Source organism: Diospyros lotus, chromosome 6, assembly GCF_014633365.1.
Source record: "Diospyros lotus cultivar Yz01 chromosome 6, ASM1463336v1, whole genome shotgun sequence".
Lineage (NCBI taxonomy): Eukaryota > Viridiplantae > Streptophyta > Magnoliopsida > Ericales > Ebenaceae > Diospyros > Diospyros lotus.
Window position 1 is genome coordinate 2,795,941 of NC_068343.1, and position 21,204 is coordinate 2,817,144.

Here is a 21,204-nt window from a genome sequence, read left to right on the forward strand (position 1 = left end):
AATTCAAAATAAAACATGTTACATTTTTAGTGTTTCATGCATCAAAGTAAAAATATTGTGTTAGAAATGGTAGACGTTAACATCACTCTAACAAGTCACGAATACTATAGACATTGGATACAATCTTTTGTTAAATACACACATATGTGTTAGTAGAAAGACTATAATAAAAACATAAAAAAGGTCAGACAAAAAAGGACATACATATTCCAGAATAATTGAATAACTAATTTTGTTATATGTTCATTTCTCATGATTGTAACATAATTATTTTGTTTATTTTCTACTTCTTTATTATGATTTTCATTTATTATAACTACTGAATTATGTAACTTATGCTTTAACGATTATATTTTTTCTTGCGATATTCGTGCATCACACGGGTGATGCACTAGTATAATACAAAATATAAATACCAAGTGTCATTAAAAATGTCAAATTTATGTGTATAAATAGCATGCTCCATTACCTTAACAAGCATTTGCATAGATACAATCGCACAAGAAGTGAATAACCATTTAGCTTTTGCGCCCATCACTAGGAACTTACTCCACCGATCCATTACGTTATCAGAAAATTGATTGCAATTACCAGTTTCTAAACTGAAAAGGGCGAGACATCATGAGGACAGGGTTTGGCAAAAGTAATTACAAGAACCCCCCGCCCGCTATAGTTTTCTGATCGGTAACAAAATATGTACTTACTTAACGCGAGAGACCAGTACGTACTTCACAAGGCAATAAACTACTCTTCAGTTTTAAGCCTCATAATCTTGCACAGCTGCAAAATCGAACTTGAGATAAAGAAGCTTTATCCATCACCAGCTCCATTCTGGGCTTAAGGAATAAGCTGTAAATGGAGAAAGATGGTCAAGAATGAGAATTAAGCAACGAGCAAAAGTATCTAGAGACTTTAAGAGCACAATTAACAGCGTTGTCCTGTGAAGATCTTGAGAAGACTTGGTACCGAAAAAGAAGAAGAAGAAAAAGACAGAGCAAAACACCAATGTAGTCGAACAACCATTAAGCTTGTTATATATCTTGCATTCAACTGGATTAAGATGAATGCAATGCAAAGGGTTGGGAAGCCCATTTGTCGACGTTCGAAATTGATCGACCATGGTTCGTTAGCTCGTATTGAGAGAATCAACACAAATGCAAAGGAAAAAAAAAACAAATAGAACAAATAACAAGTTGCACGTAGGAAAGTTTTACGTGGTTCGACCGGAATGATGCCTAGTCTACGACTGTTCTCTGATTATTCCGGCAAAGTAATAATATATTATTTTTTTTATCTCCATACAATGGTTTTCGACCCCTATTTATAGTGTAGGGTGTTTACAATTTCAATAAAATCCAGAATGAAAGGATAATATCACAAAGATAGTATTTCTTTATCAGCTCCACAAAATCGGAAACAAATTCCAAATTATTAGAGATCTGGTTTGCCTTAGATTAGGAAGGTTGATTTTTTCTTTAACTGCTTCCGATAAATTCGCCATCTCTACGTGACGTAAACTGAATAGACTGACAATGTGTCTTGCAGCTTAAGACTTTCCGTGATATGACCAAGTCGAAGCGACTTGTGACCTCACCATGACGTCTTCAACCCACCAAGACTTACTAGACTTTTGAGAGATTGGGCCGATCCTCTGGACTGTTTACAGCCCATAAAAAGCAGTCTATAAAATACCCGTAACACCATTCAAGTGAGGTGAGGTCTCTAAATACATACTAACTTGTTAATGCTTCAATTTTTGGCTTCTTTTTTCTTTTTCCTTTTTTTTAACTTTTCGAATCTAACAGCTCAAATATATAGATATAGCTAAAAGTCATTCATAAGAGCAACCAGCTGAGCCAAGTTTGTTGTAGATCCAATAAGCAAGATCTATAAGCTGAAGTTTTGGAGCATTCAAGAAAGTATAAAACACCTATATATACAAAGTTTATATTTCAGTAACTGAAGCAGAGAGAAGCAGCACAGCACAAAGTGATCAACATAATTACCAACCTGACAAACCAGATGCACCATCAGCTGGCTTCCCCTAGATGATTGTATCTATCGAGCCACACTTAGGGTCTCTGGAGGCCCACCCTGCTCCTCAGTACTCTCTCTGTACTTAGGGGGCATTGAAGCACCGTACTGCTCCTTAGTGCCCTCTTTGTAATGAGGGGGTTTTGAAGCACCAGCCTCCTGCTCAATGTCCTATTCTCCATACTGTTATTTTCAGTAAAAGTGTTCACGGGGTTGACCAAGGTTTCTTTCTTGCGCTTCCTGCTGAAGGTGTAGATGACTGGCCTCCTACTGTCAGCTAGACTGGAAGTTCCAGGAACAGCTTCATATGCTTTTGCATCATTGGACTTGGAACCCATCAATCGTTTATCATCAATCTGAGCTGGTTTACAAATATGGACCCTTGGACTCCCTGCTACATCACCAGCCTCTTTTACTAACAAACACTCAACTACAGACCCTGCATCCTTGTCTGTATCATTGCCAGTAAATTCTCTACCTGCCTCTGTATGAGTAACTTCAGCAGATTCCGGTATAGGAGCCACTCCAGTTTCAATTGCAGTCCCACTTTCTGAATTTGTCTGATATTCACAGGAGTCCACATTGCAGTTGACAGATTCAGCATTGCAGTGGAAAAAGGTTGAGTGTGCTTCTGATAGCTGATTGGGAAGACGCCAACATGAGCTAGCCACAGCATCCCTAGCACTGATATTTCCTTTCTCGGGGCTTCTATGAACAACCCAAATTGCCTGATCCTTGATGTGTTGAACTTCCTCTTCCATGTCCTCCTTATACCCGGACTTGTCATAAGGTAAGCTACAAGCTCCTTCACAAGCTTTAGCATTATCATTATCTGTATAGGAAGATGTTCTGCACTGAGAAAGCAATGAAGTTGATCCATGCGGTTTCACAAGATTAGGGTCAGAAATGAGTGAAATAGCTTTAGCATTCTTGTATTCAGTTCTCCTACGCCGTATGTTGTAGACTTTTAAAGGTTGATCCATGTAAGTGCAACTGCTAATACACAATTTGTCTTTAAATGGAGTTGGGTCCTCCACTACATTTACATTATGAGTATTGGAATGAGATGCAGTATGGATCTCAGTATTTTGTTCATTCAACTTAGTGGTTGACTTGCTCTTCATGAGAATCTGTTGAGCATCAACAATTTCAGAAGCCAATTCCCCATCTATCAAGTCCTTTTCCAATGCACAACCCCTCAAAGTATATCCATTTTTAAACAGCTCAGGTTCTTCGCCTCTGGTTGCTAAGCAAAAATTAGAGGCATGAGCAACTGAGTTCTCCAAATTGGACTTTAAGGGTGCACTTTTCTTGGCTGAATAACTGACTTTCCAGTCCATAATTCTCTTGTCCAAAGGTGTCAAATTTCGATCCTCATAAATGCAACTGTTAGTGCACAAATTTTCTTCCAATTGAGTTGGGCTCTTCACTAGATCTGTCTGCTCAGTCCTGGAAGAAGTAGCAGTGGGTATCTCAGTATTCTGTTCATTCACATTGATGATTGGCTCATTCTTCATGAGAAAGTGTTGATCTCTGACCTCCTCAGAAACCAAGACCCCCTCCAGAAAATTCTTTTCCAATGCACAAACCCTTTGGATACATCCATTATTGTACAACTCAGGTTTTTTGGGTATATTCAAATCTGCATGCTCCATATTTTTCTCGTTCAGAGATTTACTCTGTAGTTCAGAAGTAATATTATCACAGCTTGACTTTGTATGGTATGAGATGGGACTGGACTTCTCTAGTTTCTGATACTCCACATCTTTGTGACAATGGTCATCTTGCTTTTCAACAAGCCCTTTTGGAGGCCACATGTGGTTATTCTTTGCCATATCTAATCGATCTTGCACCATTGTCAACTCTGCTCTGAGGTCTAATATTATCTCTTCTGCTTCATCAAGCTGAGCTTCAAGCTCCTCAATCCTCTTTTGCTGACTCAAAGACTTATTCTCGGCTTCAGCAGTCTGTAAGAATAGGAGAACCTTACAGTTGTAAGTTCCAAACAGCAATTAGCTATTTTGAAACACTTAGATATAGACTTGTTACACTAACAACGATAGCCAAAAGAAAAGAGTTCCAATAGTGGTTTCCACTGAATGGTTTCCTGCAACATTAAATGTGTTCAAGTGATACCAAGAATTTGTTTGCTATCTGTGATGCTACTCACACACAAAGAGGTTGCAGCAAATAACATCCTTTGTCAACTTAACCAACCCTAGTATTTCATGCATTAAGGAATAACCAGAAGGCAATCAAGTGCACTACAATAGTTTTCTGAATGGCACAGGACATGTGGACTACAACATGACTTACTGCATGATTGCCATAGTCAATAGTACTGGTTTCAGCAGCAGATTCACAACGAGGCAATTTCAATATTAAGAACAGTATAAACATGAGGATGTCATCGTTAAATCTACTTCAACAGCCAAGACCAAGAATGCTTTTTGAATTCAGAATGGTCTTTCTGAGAGAAGAAATCAAACGCTCAATGGCTCCTACGAAAAAATAAAAGGTGAAAGGTTGAGTTCCAACATCCTCCTGACTGGCTACCAACATATATATATATATATATATTACTTTTAGTTATTCAGTTCTCACAACATCATGAAATATTCATCTTATTCTTAATTAGCAATTTAAAGCTGATTTATATCCACATATGAGGTATTGACCGTAAAAAAAACTCCGGTTAAAGCCCAAGTCAAATAACTTTATCCTTGTAGCATTCATACGACATCCATCTGCACAAGCTGCTCTTTAAATGGCAAAATTCCGTTTATTACACTAGTACTAGTTACATAAATAACTGCTAATGACACCAATATTTGAGTTCAGGTGAACAAAGCTAATTCTATAAATTTCATATTTAGATAAGAGATGCCAAATCAGGTATAAAGCTTGAACCATGTTAAGCAAAGACAGTAAGTTCACACTGACATGAATAAGCTCTACTCTAAAGCACAGACTTGAGTAATATGCAAGACACATACACAACTGTTGGCATAAAGGAAATAGAAGACTTACTCAGCTAATTGGCTCACCATTGAATGCAGAAAATTATGTTTCCTAATGTAGATATAGAATGTACAGTTAGTTTTTTTTCTATATCAATTAGCTGCCTAATTAGTTAGTTTCCTAATTGTTTAGGGCATGTTCTCTTTGCATTTCAATTTTCAATTTTTAGTTTTGAATTCATTTTAAATTTTCTGTTTTGGTGGTCTGTTTTCAGAAAACTGAAAATGCATTCTGTTTGTTATTTTGAAAAACTGTTTCTCAAAACAGAAAACTAGAAATCGTGTTCTTAAAATCTCTCATATTTCTTTCCTTCCAAATACACCACATAACACAATGATGAATAATCCCCCAAGCTAGCATTCTTGCACTTTCAAAATCATAAATCTTAACCAAAAGAAAGTGGATTAGTGTGTACAGATCCAATATGACAGTGCTCTCAAATTAACAGCAAAAGAAATGTGTTCCATAACGTTCCAGGCTTCAAATCCATTTTCCCAAATAATTATTTTTCAAAATTATGTTCTAAATGCATGATATTAAACCCAGAAGTCATGTTTTGATTCCACAAGTTGAGACGATACCCTAAGTTTCAGAAGAAAGAGACAGACAGCAGGCAAGAAATGAAGAGCCATAAAAGGAAGAGACGAACGACATAGGCAAATGGCGAAGGAGAAGAAGAAACGATCAGCAAAGGCAAGGCAAGGCCGTGATTCGAACGGCGGCGATGGCTGGAGGTAGATGACAATGGCTATTCGACGATTGGAGGCGGCAAATTTAGGTTGATGGTCGCGATGCAAGGGGCACGAATAGCGTCAATTTCGGAAGGCGTGGGTGGTCGGACGACGAGGGGCGGTCAAAGACGGCTCACGACAGTGGTGGGCGCGGGCAAAAGAGAAGAAACAAGGGAGAAGGAAGAGAATAGATGGAAGAAGAGAGAATGAAGAGAAGAGGACACTCAACATTTTCTGTGTTTTGGATTTTTTGGAGTGTTTTGGTTGAAAACACTCAAAACAATTTTTTGTTATTTTGAGTTTCTTTTACAAAATTTTTCCTTGTTTTCGAAAATGTGTTTTTAAAAATATGAAAATAAACACGTTTTCACTATTTTGAAAAATTAAAAACGGCCAAAAATAGCAAAGAGAACAGGCCCTTATGTTTCCTTAATAGTTAGTTTCCTTAGAAGATAGATTGATAGTTTCCTTATGAAGGTGTCAAGACTCACCTTAAATATGATTGTAAATGTGCTGTGAATATACAAGAATTCTAAGAATTACTGCAACAACAAAGCAAAACAAATAGATTTTGATGAAAAGGATGTTGCTAATATGATATTGGAGTAAATTTCTCCATTTCTTGTTTAAAAAGAAGAGACCCTGACGCTCTCAAAATAAAATAAGCATTCACGATAATTATTAGAAAAGGACAACCATAAAACATATATGGTTATTTGAACATGAAGAGGGCGAAATCTAATATGTTTTGGTTTTGGCAACAACAAACTATTAAGGCAATCTATACGATTTAATGGAAATCAATCCACACCAAGCCCAGATCCAAAGATTACAAAAAATTAATGTGAAAGAGAGGGATACATTCCAATTCACACAATTAATGGCTGTCACAATAAAAGAGCCCATTAAAAGAATGTTAGGATCCTATTATTCCTTAGTTGGTTGAACTCATATGGCTAAGACTTTAAAGGAAGGGGTAGTGGATATAAAAACAATAAAAGAAAGGATTAATGCAACTAAGGTTGTTTTAAGAGAAGAGAATACGAATGTTCTTTTAGCACATACGAACCACAAGTTAGGTTAGGAGAAGAGGTAAAGACAAAATTTTCGGAGGATTTAGAAGGATTAGTGTGTGAAACAAATACCTAAAGAAGATAAAAATTATCATAGCGGATGACTTGAGTGTGTCACGACCCTAGGGTTTAGCTAAGCTCTAGGAAGGAAATGGGAAGAATTCGGGAGAGAAATGGAAAGAATTGGAGGGAGAGACAGAGCAGAAATCAAGAGAAATAAGAGAAAACAAAGGAGAACGACAGAGAGAAAGTAAGCAGGGAAATATGAATTCGCTGTATCATTCCAACATACAGTTCTCTACATGCTAGGGCCTATTTATAGCCTATTCAACTAGAAGTAGAGTCTACGAACAGCACCCATGTGCACTACAACAGAACTAACAACATTTCCTAACCAACAATGTAACTAATTACAACTTTGCCCCTATAATACCCCAAGGGTCGTGACAATTTCCCCTCCTTGAAAGGTTTCTTGTCCCCAAGAAACTTATTACAACCGAGTCGTTATTTCTTCATCCAATGCCTCTTTTCACCAACCAGTTTCTTCTTCGACTTTTCTTGTTCTTATCTCGTATTTCCCTTTACTCTTGCTTTCCCTTTTTTTCTTTCTCAACAGTAATAGTATTATAACTTGTTGCAACACCAATTTCAACCATCCACCTCTTCTTTATTGCCATTAAAAATGGTTCTGAATCAACTGTCAATCCTACAACCCTTTCTTTTCTAATCATAGAGACAATTTCAAAACCTCTCTGCAAGCAAAAATCTATACAATACTTCCAACTCTTCTGGCTACAATGTCACCTTTGTCTTGTCTTGTATGCCCATGCCAATGACATTCGTATGAGATGTTCCAAGCAAGGTGCCCAATACAATCCTTTCTTCCTTCTCCTCAAATTCTTGGTAAAAAGGCTTTTCATGCTCTTTCCTTTGTTGCTTTCGGAGATCAATAGCAGCAGGAGTCTCAACACCATTGGAAGTGCTTGAGAGGCTGTCAACTGATTGAATGTCATCCCCCAATTCCTCTTCCTCAATCTCTTCTTACACCTCATCTTCTTCCTCTTCTTCTTCTTCTTCCTCCAAATCACCCCAATGTTTGGTCTTATTAACTAGTTCTTTCTCATAGTTGGGTCGATCTTGTCGCAGAACCCCAAAAACATCACAATCGAGTGGACTACCATATTCATCAACAAGAGGTTTACCCCAACCTCCTGAATGATAACCGCAACTAGCTCCAAGGGAAATAGAAGAATTCAACCCCAGGACTTTCAAATGCGGGTAAGAAGTTAGTGGACTATACATCTGCATGTTGATGAACCATGGGGGAGGAGCACCTTTAGGCATCCCAAGAGCTACTTGTTGATTACTGGAGTATACCCTAGGCACACTTTCAAAAAGTATCTCCTCCTGTAAAACCTCAGCCTCTTCTTCAACAACTAACTTTTCTTTCTTGTCATTTAGAATTCCCTTATTCAATTAAAGTTTTTCCTTATTCTTTGCAGCTACTATTCCCATTGTTATGACCTCGTCAATCTCATACTTCGCATCAGTTGCATGTACACCATCCTCCTCTTCCACTACTACCTCATCAACTTCATGCACTACCTAATTAGTAGCCTTCGAAGCTCCGTTAATAACATAGGTTTTAGTCCTTTCTCCAAACCGAGTACACAAGCCAATCGCAAACTATGGCCAGCTCAATTCCACCCTCTCGTGGCTCCAATTCTAAAACCAAGCATCTACAACACCATCCAAATAAGCTACAACCATGTTCACTCTCTCCCTTTCAGCTACTCAGTATTGGTAGAACACCCGTTCATACCGCCTGATCCACCATTTGGGCCTATCTCTTTCAAATGCAGGAATATCCATCCGCAAGCCTGGGGGTGTGGAGTGAGTTCCTCCAACTCCTCATCCCAAGTTTTCCTCCCTCGCATCATCCATTCCTAATCTTAGGGACACATCAGCCTTACAAATACCTCCAATCTATTGGCTGCTTTTAGTATAACCTTTAGGTTGTAGCGCATGCTTTTCGTTGCAACTCTCATCTCCAATCTAGCTTAAGGATGTAGAATATTCTTTCGAAAAACATTCAGTTGGAATACTAACCTAGAATTTGTATGAAAATATGATAAAAAAGTCATCCAACTGTCTACTAAGGTCCTTGATTCCTTTTCTTGTTGCAGCACATAGTCCTTCGACCATCTTCTCAATTCAATTCCTTAAAAATTCACCACTACAACAATCTCTTGATCAGCTTCAAAGGACCACTCCAGAAACTTATTTCGATACTCAAATTCAGCAACCTTAGATTCAAAAAAGGCTAGATCTGAATCAGCCTTTAGTTGATGCTGATGGCCTCCAAATCAATTACCCTTCAAACAACCTGTTGCCTCTAGATAATTTCAGAAGACAACCTGTTGTAATCAGTTTTAGAAATCTACCCGCAACTTCTGAAACCAACACTTCCGCTGTGCAACTCTAAAACCACAGCTTTTGTTGCGCAATTACTTTTGAAGCTTGATTGAATCTGTTCGGCCTCCAAATTCACCAGAATTCAATCACCGAAATTGCTTTGATAAATTGCCAAGACTACTGATAATCGATCGCTTCCAAATCTGTAACCTTAGTAGCTTGAAGTTCAGTCAATCTAATTCCGCCTCAAACGAAATCCACTGAGATCTGGATCTGGATCTACTTGATTAACTCAAGCAAGAGTCCGCAGCCAAGGAACTACTCGATTAACTTGATCAAGTCAGCTGAGAATTTCTCCAGATTGAATCGCACTCCAATGTTCACCGATTGCTCAATATCCACTTCCAGTGCACCCACTGATTTGCCTTCTAATTCCACTCGATATCTCGTTGGAACTCTTTCAGCTTGCTTCATCTTCACTCCCGAGCCGAAGTTGGCTATGCTCAGCTTCACCTTTCAAATCCAATTCAATTCCTATTAACTGAATCGACGATGGACCTCAATCAATTGGATATGTTGCAAATTTCTGAAAATCACCTGCAACCAACTTCCTAGAATAGCCTTGCTCTGCAATCACCTTTGATCAACAATCGCCTATCCTGATACCATTACAATCTATCTCTGATATTTTTAGAGTCAGATTGAAATTAACTATTTCCTTCCATTACTCGAATCTTGACTCACCTTAATCACAATTCAGTAGCCCAAGGACCACTGGCTTTGAATTCGCCTTTGCTCCACTTCCTGAATCACGTCTTCCTTCTCACCCAATCACCATCAACTTCACCTAATACACAATTCAATAGCCTCGAGAAACAATTGGATCCGAGAAGCTATTGGATATGTTGCGGCTTCCTGAAATTACCTTCAAAACTCAAGTTGAATCGGATTACGGAATTGGCCTCTCCTACAATTCGCCAAAAATCGGTGGTGTTGTTCCTTCTCGCTTCGGTCACCTAAATTTGCTTCAATTATCAGCCAAATTTTACTCGCCTGAAGCACTAAAAATCGCCTGGCTCGTCAAAATTAGATGCATTGAATTGCCTTGGCTAACTGCTACGAACTTCTAAATCACGGCCAAAGCCATCAGAATTACTTGACAGAGAGAACCGCCGAGGAAAGAATGGCTTTAATACCAAATGTCATGACCCTAGGATTTAGCTAGGGTCTAGGAAGGAAATGGGAAGAATTCAGGAGAGAAACGAAAAGAATTGGGGGGAGAGATAGAGCAAGAATCAAGATAAATGAGGGAAAATAAGGGAGAACGAGAGAGAGAAAGTAAGGAGGGAAATATGAATTCACTATATCATTCCAACATATATTTCTCTACATATTAGGGCTTATTTATAACCTGTTCAACAGGAAGTAGAGTCTAGGAACGGCACCTATGTGCACTACAACAGAACTAACAGTATTTCCTAACCAACAATATAACTAATTACAGCTTGCCCCTACAATACCCTAACGGTCGTGACAGAGTCATCATGTGGGTACAAAAGTAAATGAGCATATAAATGTACAAGAAGATTGTGGATTTAGGAAATGAAATAATGAAGACAAAGCTATGTTTTGATTTTATAGAACATATGAGCTCATCATAGCTATCACTAGGTTCAAAGAAAACTGATTATGTTGTAAGAATTGTAAAGTTGTACCAAGAGAATGCATAACCACTAATATAAATTTATGGTCATTGATGTCCATATCAAAAAAGAGTAAGAAAGATACAATAGGAAGCCCAGGAATAAGATGATGAGATTTCAAATGTGAAAAGGAAGCTATTTTCAAAGAAAAAGTATGTCGTAAAAGAGATTGGAATGTTGAATGAGAGGTTAACAGATGGTTACTGTTATTTGAAATATAACAAAAATTATTCTAAGAGACTTGAAGGGAAAACACATAGTTGTCAAAGACGTGTGGCACGTAGAGGCACAACTGATGAGGGCCTAAGTTCATGAGGCGCACGCCTCATGCACGGTGCAAGGCTTGAGGCTCATGAGGCACATTCCTTGTATATATAAGTGTATTAAAACCCTATTTCTTGTTCATTTGTTATCTTAGACCTTATTTCTTATTGATTTGATTGCACATTCTTGTATATTGGTGAGAGGGAAATCCAGTAATGTAACCTAGAGGTCTACTGGATATCCCACTCATCGGGATCCTTTGGCAGTGATGTTCACTCACTAGATAACTACTCATGTCTACATTTTGCTTCATTTTTGTTTCTTTCTTCCAATTTCTTTTGCAATTTAGGAAAAACTAATTCTATGCTGTAATTGTTTTTTGTTGTGTTCTACTTTAATTTTTTTTATCTTCTAATTTCTACTGCAATTTAGAAAAAACTAATTGCTAAAAAACAAATGTTTTCATTGTGTGGTCTACTGATTGTTTTTCTCTTTTATGATTTCTTTTGCAATTTAAAAGAAACTAATTATTCTTCTTAACTTCTTGTGTCGTGTGTTCTACTGTAATTTTTTTTCTTTCTTCTAATTGCAAAAGAAATTAAGAGAAACTAATTATTTTCCTAAAATTGTTTTTATAGTGTGTTTTGTTATAATTTTTCCTTCCCTCAAATCTCTTTTGCAGTTAGAAGAAACTAATTGTTTTTTAATTGTTATTATAGGGTTGGTTAGTTGTCATTTATGATTTTATGAGTTTATATCTACCTCTATATAGGTACATATTGAAAAGAATAGTGTATAATAAGTATTTTATAAGCATTTTGAATAAATGCGACCCTCATGTTCATGAGGTTCATGCTTCGCCTTTTGCCTCAGGCCTAGGTCCCAAGCACTAATTTGCGCCTCAGTGCCCCTTGCACATTTGACAACTATGAGGGAAAAGCAAGCTCCAAACCAGAAAGAGCCTTGGTGGTGGAATGAAGGAATTACAAGAAAAAATCAAAACCAAGACAACTTGCTACAAGAATTTACATACAGGCCATAATGAAAAAGGCTGAAAATATATACTGATAAAAAAGGAAGCAAAGACTATTATCCAGCGAAAGTATCAAGAATGTACAACTGTCAGTAAAAGAAAGTCAGTTGTAACTAGTTAGTTTGTTAAATTCTATGAACTGTAATTTATTGAAATAGTTCAATGGTTGATACAGTTTCTTAGTTAGTCAGTTATACCTGTTGGACAGTTACAACTACGGCTGGTAGACTTTTCTCCTTGTGTGTGTATGTGTGTGTGTGTGTGTGTATCTTGTATCTTCGTTTTCCAGATTTTTTAAAAATGAGATGTTACAATCTTTCTCTGAATTCTAGTTTTCTCTCTTCGATCCTTCACCAGAAAGAGTGCGAGAAATTTTAAGTAAAGCTCGCCAACAACACTTATTTGATCTATCGGGGCAAGTGCTCAAAATCATGCACGGCTCCGACACTCAGGGAATTACTGATTAATATATGCTACAATTAGGAGATTACGAATTGTTCCTGGGTGTTGAATAGTTAGAAACATTGGGTGATATTGACTAGAATTTTGAATAACTTACTGTGAAGCTTTGGCATACTGGAGGTATGACCCACTCGAACAGATCAATCCCTTTCCCTAACTTCTCCATCTCTCTTACTAATTTCAACAGATATAACCCTAGGGTTACAAATAACGCAACAAAAAAAAATTGAGGAAACTACCTTGGAATCCAGCATGCGTTTCATGCGAAGAAGCATTCTAATAGCTTCGGCTTTTGCGAAGCGCAGATCCCGCTGGAACCGAATGGCTTTCAGCTCCGACTCCCTTATACGAGTAGCTGCCTCCTTCCCCGTGTTCAGTATCGCATCCGCGTACGCCTTCCTCAACACCTCCATTTTCTACTGATCCAAATCAAGCCAAATCATAAGATTCAAACATGCAGACAATCCGATTATCCAAGCAGAACCAGAACCAAAAAAAAAAAAGATAATGACACAACAATAAAATGGTTCGTATATTTGGTGATTACCTTGGCCTCTTCCGTGGACGATGAACGGCGGGTTGTTTTGGTGGGAGACTACCGAATTGAAAGGCATCGAATTCGAAATGGAGGGTTCACTTAAACAACGTCCTCAGACCCCTCACCGTGGAACTGATCGTCTCGTACTTTCACCGGGAAGCTCTTAATGTTATTACCAAAGTGCCCCTGGTTTCAATTCGGAATTACTAGGTGCATTACCCATAAGTAATAAATCTACATTATTTTTAGATAATATTGATTTATTACATTTTATTTTTAACATTTAAATAATTATATTAATTGATTAATAAATTTAAAATATAATTTATTTCCTAGCAATCAATAAGATGAAATTTCAATTTAATTAACACATTTTATTAAAAAATAAGAAGATATAAATGTACAGATTTTATTAAAAATGTGTCAATTAGAGATAATATTATTTTAAATATAATAAATATATCTTATTAAAAATAATATGCATTTATTTATTGATGTTAATCACTGTTAGTATTATCTTTTTTTATAATTAATTAAAGATAATATTAATTATTATCTTGAAAATGATAAAGCGCGGGACCGGATCGCGAATTTCATCGTTCGAAATTTGAAATATGAGGCGTCTGCAGGCTGTAAGCAATTTTGCCGCCATGGAATACATGAACATGAAAAGCGTTAATTGCCGCTATGTATTATTGCGCTTAACAAATATGTTAATTGAAAATGTTAACTATTATTTTAAGGATAATAATTAAATAATAATTAATGTATTTTACTGTCAGTTAAAGTGTATTTTTATATATTATTTTTAATCATTAATAAATTTTAATAATTGATAATAAATATATCGTGTATTAAATTATAAAATTAATTAATTATTAAATATAAGATATAATAAATATACATTATCTAAAAGTATTATAGATTAACTATTATTCTTAAAATAATAATTAGCATTACCCTTTTTAATAATCTCAAAACAAAATTCTCTGAAAATTAAATAAAACAATTTGATTTTCAAGATGTTACAGATTATTAATTCAAATTATTAAATTCTTAACACTATTTGTAGAGATGTAAATGGAGTCTTAATTAATTTATTTGCATACTCATTTTGATAAAAAAATTAAATAAATCTTGTATTTATTGATTAATAAATAAATAAAACTAATTCCCAAGGCATTTGGTACAGGATAAGATTTTACATTATTAAAAATGTTAGGTTGAAAATTTATATTTTTATATTTGGTATAATTTAAAAAAAATTATGAAAAATAATATTTTTTATAATTTATTTTTTATCAACTTTCTCACAAAAAGATTTTTATAGGGGTTGTGAATCTTGAATTCCCATAAAATAGAAAAAGTTTTTAATAAATAAAAAAATTAAAATATCCCTTACCCTCTTATAATTTCATAATTTTTTCATGATTATATTCGCCATAACTTTTTTTTCATTGTGCTCCTCATATGCTGCAACCCTCACAGCTTCCTTCCTTGTTGCTTATAATAATGACATTTTTTTATTTTTTAAAGAGGTTGTAGGTCTCAATATTTTATATGTTATAAGAATTTATTATTTTTAAATAAAAAATTAAATAAGGATAATTTTTAAAAAATAATCTAAATTTTCTAAAATATTACATTTAAATCAAACATATAAATGTAAAATTCTCATAAAATAATACCTAACATTCCTAAAAATGTTTAAATTTAATAAAATATATAAATTAAATATTCTTAAGAATATTATGAGAAATCATGAATCCCATACATCTAAAAAAAAAAATTTGTGCCAACGCTCCTTCCTGTAGTCACCTTCAAACAATTGAACATGATGCAAAAATTATTTTCAACAACTTAATGTGGACTTTCACATATTCAAAATCAGTGGGAAGGAGGCTGTTCGGCTTACCATTTTTTTTTAATAGTTTTTAAGTTATGTAAAATTTAAAAATCTGATAGTGTTTAAATTAATAATATATTTAGATAAATATACTTTTAAACTATTAATTAATAATTATGTATTTAGTTTGAAAGAGCTGATAAACTATCGAAACTTAATAAAATAAACATGTTGTTAAATAATATAAATAAAATTTATAAAAATACTAAAATTTAATAAAAATATTAAAGATATTAATTCAATATACATTAATATTAATATATATATTAACATTGGCCTTCTTATGTTGCCCGATGCGACTTGCAAGGGGCATGAGTGTGTGGGTCTCACATTCTCATAACCCCATATGTCCCCTCATTTTTTTCATATTAGATAACATAAGAGTTGGTCGACATGAACAATACAACAAAATCGATGTTAACATAAATATATATATATATATATTAAACGAAATCATAGAGAGATGGAGAAGGCAACAACGAGAAGAAGCGATGATGGAGGTGACAATAAGAGAAAGCAGCGATAAAGGCAATGGAGGCAACAAACGATGGTGATAGATGACAGCGACAGCTAGAGATGGGAACTAGTGACAATGGAATTGAGAAATGGCATAGAGATAAAGAATAAAATAAGTTAAAAATGTGTATTTTGTTTTAGGGTAAACGTAGAAACTCTTAGTAGTGTTTAAGTAAAGTTTAAGAAAACTTTTGCCAAATACTAGTGAATGAATTTTTAAATTACATAGCATTTAAATTGTTAGATATTATCAAATACTTTAAAAAATAAGTTATACAATTTATAAATTAAACCAATAACTTATAAGTGATCATGAGCAAAACACCCTCTAAGCCATGGCGAATAAGCCACCCAAGCGTTCGTCAGAATATTACATCACGAATGAGAGGAAAGAATAAATTTGAAATTTCATTATGCAATTTGAATATTTAATTTGTGATTCACGTTTTGTGTTATTTGAATACTGTGTTTCAATGTCAATAATCGTCAATAATTTAAGTTGACGAACCCTAAGTAATGTTTAGTCAAAGAAGCTGAAAACTCATCGCGGCATGCTCCGCTCAGCCCCAGGACTGGATTGAATTGGAGAAGATCGCATCACTGTTCGCGAAAACACAAGATTCGACCCGAAACGCCATCACCACTAGACGACGTCAATGTTTGTATTCCTCCTCCATGATCAACACCCTCCTCCGTCTGTCGGAAGCCTTTCGCCTACAGTTTGACTCCACGTGTCCGATCTGTAAACGCTAGCTGCAGAATCTCGCTTGTCGCAGACGAAATCAACGTGCACACAAGCATAAATCATGAATCTCTGGAGAGATATGACCTCTACTCTGTTGCTTGCGCTTGTGTTATGGTGTGTTGTCCCGCCGGTGGCGGGTCACGACGATGTGAAGTGCTTGCAGGGCGTGAAGTCGTCGCTCGCGGATCCAGATAGACGGCTAATCACGTGGAACTTCTCCAACACTTCGATCGGGTTCATCTGCAGCTTCACCGGAGTATCGTGCTGGAACGATCGGGAGAACCGCGTGATCAGCCTCGAGCTTCGGGACATGAAACTTGGAGGTGCTGTTCCGGACTTTCTAAAGTACTGCGGTAGTAGTCTGCAAACTCTGGATCTGTCTGGTAACGATCTCAAAGGTTCGATCCCTACTGAAATTTGCACTTGGTTGCCTTATTTAGTAACCCTAGATTTGTCCAACAACCATTTCACAGGCCAGATCCCGGTCGATCTGGCTAAGTGTTCGTTTCTGAATAAGCTGATGCTCTCGGACAACAAGTTATCTGGTAATATACCCAACCAACTCACTAGTTTGGGTCGGCTGCAGAAGTTTTCTGTTCTTAATAATGATCTTTCTGGTACAATTCCGGCATTTCTTAATGAACATAATTCGTCGGACTTCACCGGAAATAGTGGACTCTGTGGTAGGCCGCTAGGGAAGTGTGGGGGACTTACCATTATTGCTGCAGGTGTTTTTGGTGCTGCTGCTGCTGCATCGCTGTTGTTAGGGTTTGGGCTCTGGTGGTGGTACTTAAAGTCCTGTAGGAGGAGCAAGAAAGGCTATGCGGTTGGGAGAGGAGATGATGCACGTTGGGTTGAGAAGTTGAGAACTCACAAGCTTGTCCAAGTAACGCTTTTTCAGAAACCTCTTGTAAAGGTGAAATTAGCAGACTTGATGTCTGCAACAAACAATTTTAATGCTGACAACATTATAATTTCGACTAGAACAGGGACTACTTACAAGGCTGTTCTTCCTGATGGGTCTGCTCTTGCAATCAAGCGGCTTAACACTTGCGAGCTTAGTGAGAAACAGTTTCGGGTGGAGATGAATAGACTATGGCTGCTTCGTCACCCGAATTTGGCTCCATTGTTGGGTTTTTGTGTGGTGGAAGAGGAGAAGCTTTTGGTTTATAAGCACATGTCAACTGGAACTTTATATTCACTGTTGAATGGAAATGCAAGCATATTGGATTGGCCAACTAGGTTTAGGACTGGCTTTGGTGCCGCAAGGGGGCTTGCTTGGCTTCACCATGGCTGCCAACCTCCTATGTTGCACCACAATATAAGCTCTAATGTGATTCTTCTTGATGAGGATTTTGATGCTAGGATAATGGACTTTGGGTTGGCAAGGCTCATGACATCTAATGATGTGAATGGGAGTAGTTTTGTCAATGGAGATTTGCGTGAACTTGGTTACATAGCTCCGGAATATTCAACCACAATGATTCCTTCATTAAAAGGGGATGTTTATAGTTTAGGGGTCGTACTATTGGAGTTAGCTACTGGTAAGAAACCGCTGGATGTAAGCAACACAGGGGAAGAGCTTAAAGGTAATTTGGTGGATTGGGTAAACCAGCTGTCTAATTCTGGTCAAATGAAAGATGCCATTGATAAGAGTCTTTGTGGAAGGGGTCATGATGAGGAAATTATGGAATTTCTGAGAATTGCATGTAATTGTGTGGTTTCCCGGCCCAAGGACAGGTGGTCAATGTACCAAGCTTATGAATCATTGAAGAGCATTGCAGAAGGGCAAGGATTCGCGGAACAATATGATGAATTTCCGTTACTTATTGGCAGGCAAGGTAATGAGAATCTGTTATGAATTTGGTGCTGAGGGGGGACAAGCATTAAAATGGCTCACACCCTGCATCTTCTAGCAAAATTAACCCTCACATGGTATATATATAATGAACCTAAGCTGTAGCTTCTTGCCATTTAGCAAATTTGTCAAACATTTATCTGGTTTTATTGTCTGTTAATATTCTTAAGATGTGTTTGGTTGCATTACCTAAAATTTAATTTTAGATAATATTGTCTAGAAAATAAAAATCATCTCACCCTCTTAGAAAATGAATTTTATGGAAAGAAATTTTAAATGGTATTACCATACATATTTTTCCATAAAAAAATTAAGAGTGTTTGATTGTTTTCCATAAAAAATATGTAATAATTACATATTTTCCATAGAAAATATGTGCAATCAAACATACCCTTAGGGTATGTTTGATTGGGAGATGAAAAATGAGGTGAAATTTTAATTTCATGAAATTTCAATTTTCATCCCATCCCTGGGAATTTTAATTCATTGATTTCAAGAAAAATCTTCATTTTTTAAATTAAGATGAAATTTGAATTCTATGAAAAAAAAAGTTATTTGATGGAATTTTTTAAAATTTAGATAAAAAATGAATTCTATCTTTATTTTTCATCCCTATCAAACGCACGGTGTTGTCTTAATTCATAATTTTTTCAGACTCCATTCATAACCATTTTTTAGTGTATGATATTTTCTGCACATTGGCATATACTACAGTCTGGAATAACATTCTTGGTTACACTTTCTTGCTGGGAGTTGGACATTATTGGTCCTTGAAGTTGGTACTGATTGAAAAAATTTACTTTGTTGTACTGGAGTGACAACCATAGTTTCAGGTCACCTTTATATTTAGAGAAAAAAAATTGTATAAATTTTACAGGTTTGAACGGAATTAATCCTTACCAATAACACACGGTAAGTTTTTTATATTAACATGTATTTTTTGATGAAATAATGTTGAAAATATTGATATGGATGGAAATATAAGTACTATGATTCGGTGAAAATATCAATATCGACAGAAATTAACGTACACTTTATGGAAAATGTGGAAATTTAGTTAAAAATATAATACTTTTTAATAATGTTAAAGTAATCATTTCTATAATAAAAAATCATATTATATCTAACAAATAATAAGTAAAAGGTATAAATATGGATATAATATATAGATGAGCTATATAAAAAATTAAAAAACTTTCATTAGATACAATTATTGGTACCTTGGGTTAAGGTACTACAAGAATTTGGATGTTTTACCCGCACAAAAATTACCCACATATTAGATGTAGGTATTTACCTACACATAATGATAATATGTGTAGGTGATTAAATTAGACAAACTCGTTACATTATTCACATTTGTTATATGTGGGTAAATTGATATACCCACGTTTAATTTGTCGAAAAAATTTCCTCCTTTTTTAGAGGTTGTTGTGATATTTTTCGATAAAATTTTAACTGATGTGACATTTATTTTGAATTATATTACCCACACATATTAATAAATATTACGCATGTGTGAATAATTATTTATAAACTTACCTACACATAATTACAAATGATATATATGTGTGGGTATTCACGTAAGAGCTGATGTGACAATTTTTTAGATTATATTGCCCACACATATTAATAAATGTTAGGTATGTGTAGGTAATTATTTATAAATTTGCTCACACATAAATTATCCACACATATTATACGTGACTATTTACCTACACATAATGGTAATATATGTGAATGATTAAATTAGACAAACTCATTACATTATCCATATTTATTATGTGTGTGTAACTCGATAAACCCACACTTATTTTAGCAGAAATTTTTTTTTTTACTTTCAGAGATTGGTGGGAAATAATAATAATTATTATTAACAAATAATAATCTGTTGTTAAAATTAAAAATAAAAAAAATAATTTTAATATTTATTTAAATAAAAACAAATAAAAAATAAAAATAAAAATATTTTTTGATTATTTATTTTAGTTAATTAATTTATAAATATTTAAACTTGAGATGAATATTTAAATTTTTATTTAGAAATATATAAAATAAATATATTTATTTAAATTTTAAATATATCAATTAATATATTTCATGTATACCGAATAAAAAATATATTAAATGTATAATATAATTACTATTGGTAATATTTATTAAATGTGTACAAAATGTAAACAAACACTATATTTGAAAAATAAAAAAAAAAGTTTAAAAACCATAATATTGTAAAAAAATGTATTATCTTAAATTTTATAAATCACAAAAATAAAACAATATCGAAAAATTGTATCATATAGAAAAGAGTCTAAGATAGGAGAACTTTCCATTAAGATAAAATATTCGCGTAATCTTAGTGAAACTATAATTTTACTTCAAACACAAGACTGATTTATGATTCAAAATATTTGTAGATGATCTTATTCACGTCCTAAACTTATTTTTTTCTTTGCAAGTCTCTTGGAGACACCAATAGACACTCTGTTGCATCTTGATCGAGACATTCTCTTGCATAAAAAAAAAATTTCATTATTACATCTTAACAAATTAATGTAATTATTATTATGCGATTTTTGTTTAATATAATTATTATTTATAGAAAAAAAATAATTATTTGAGATATCAAACTAATAATAAATAATCCAATATATCAAATTAATTTATTATACTTATTAAATTTATAATATAATTAAAATTTTAAATAAATGTTAATTTAAAATACAACAATTTAAATTATTTTATTATCACATTTTAAATGATTACAATAAATTATTATTTAAAATATTTAATAATTATCATAATTTAAATTATTTTGTCATCTATCATAATATTAAATTATATTATTTTTATTAATTAAATAATTATTAATATTATTTTTATGAATTATATATTTTTTATTTAA

At 34.5% G+C, this 21,204-nt stretch overlaps 2 protein-coding genes across 3 annotated transcripts; one reads left to right on the top strand and one right to left on the bottom strand.

Annotated features, from left to right (window-relative positions):
* Positions 1-534: 534 nt before the first annotated feature.
* LOC127804833 (uncharacterized) lies at positions 535-13,427 on the bottom strand. 2 transcript variants are annotated; one of them, XM_052341870.1, is made up of 4 exons: positions 13,284-13,427; positions 12,976-13,152; positions 2,011-4,001; positions 535-849 (listed from the first exon to the last, which is right to left on the bottom strand). In XM_052341870.1, the coding sequence occupies exons 2-3, from the start codon at positions 13,147-13,149 to the stop codon at positions 2,073-2,075; spliced, it is 2,103 nt and encodes a 700-aa protein (XP_052197830.1). In that variant the 5' UTR covers positions 13,150-13,152; positions 13,284-13,427; the 3' UTR covers positions 535-849; positions 2,011-2,072. The 2 variants fall into 2 exon arrangements, with proteins under 2 accessions (XP_052197830.1, XP_052197831.1); XM_052341871.1 differs by having other exon boundaries at positions 12,976-13,155; positions 13,284-13,423.
* Positions 13,428-16,260: 2,833 nt separating this feature from the next.
* On the top strand, positions 16,261-18,451 carry LOC127804257 (inactive LRR receptor-like serine/threonine-protein kinase BIR2). The gene has a single exon (XM_052341083.1). The coding sequence runs from the start codon at positions 16,503-16,505 to the stop codon at positions 18,300-18,302; it is 1,800 nt and encodes a 599-aa protein (XP_052197043.1). The 5' UTR covers positions 16,261-16,502; the 3' UTR covers positions 18,303-18,451.
* The last annotated feature ends 2,753 nt before the right edge of the window (positions 18,452-21,204 follow it).

Coding starts and splice junctions, on each gene's coding strand:
- LOC127804833 (XM_052341870.1), bottom strand. CDS start 13,149: ATGGAGGTGTTGAGGAAGGCGTACGCGGATGCGATACTGAACACGGGG. Junction 4,002..12,975: donor AACGCATGCTGGATTCCAAG/GTAGTTTCCTCA, acceptor CTATTCTTACAG/ACTGCTGAAGCCGAGAATAA.
- LOC127804257 (XM_052341083.1), top strand. CDS start 16,503: ATGAATCTCTGGAGAGATATGACCTCTACTCTGTTGCTTGCGCTTGTG.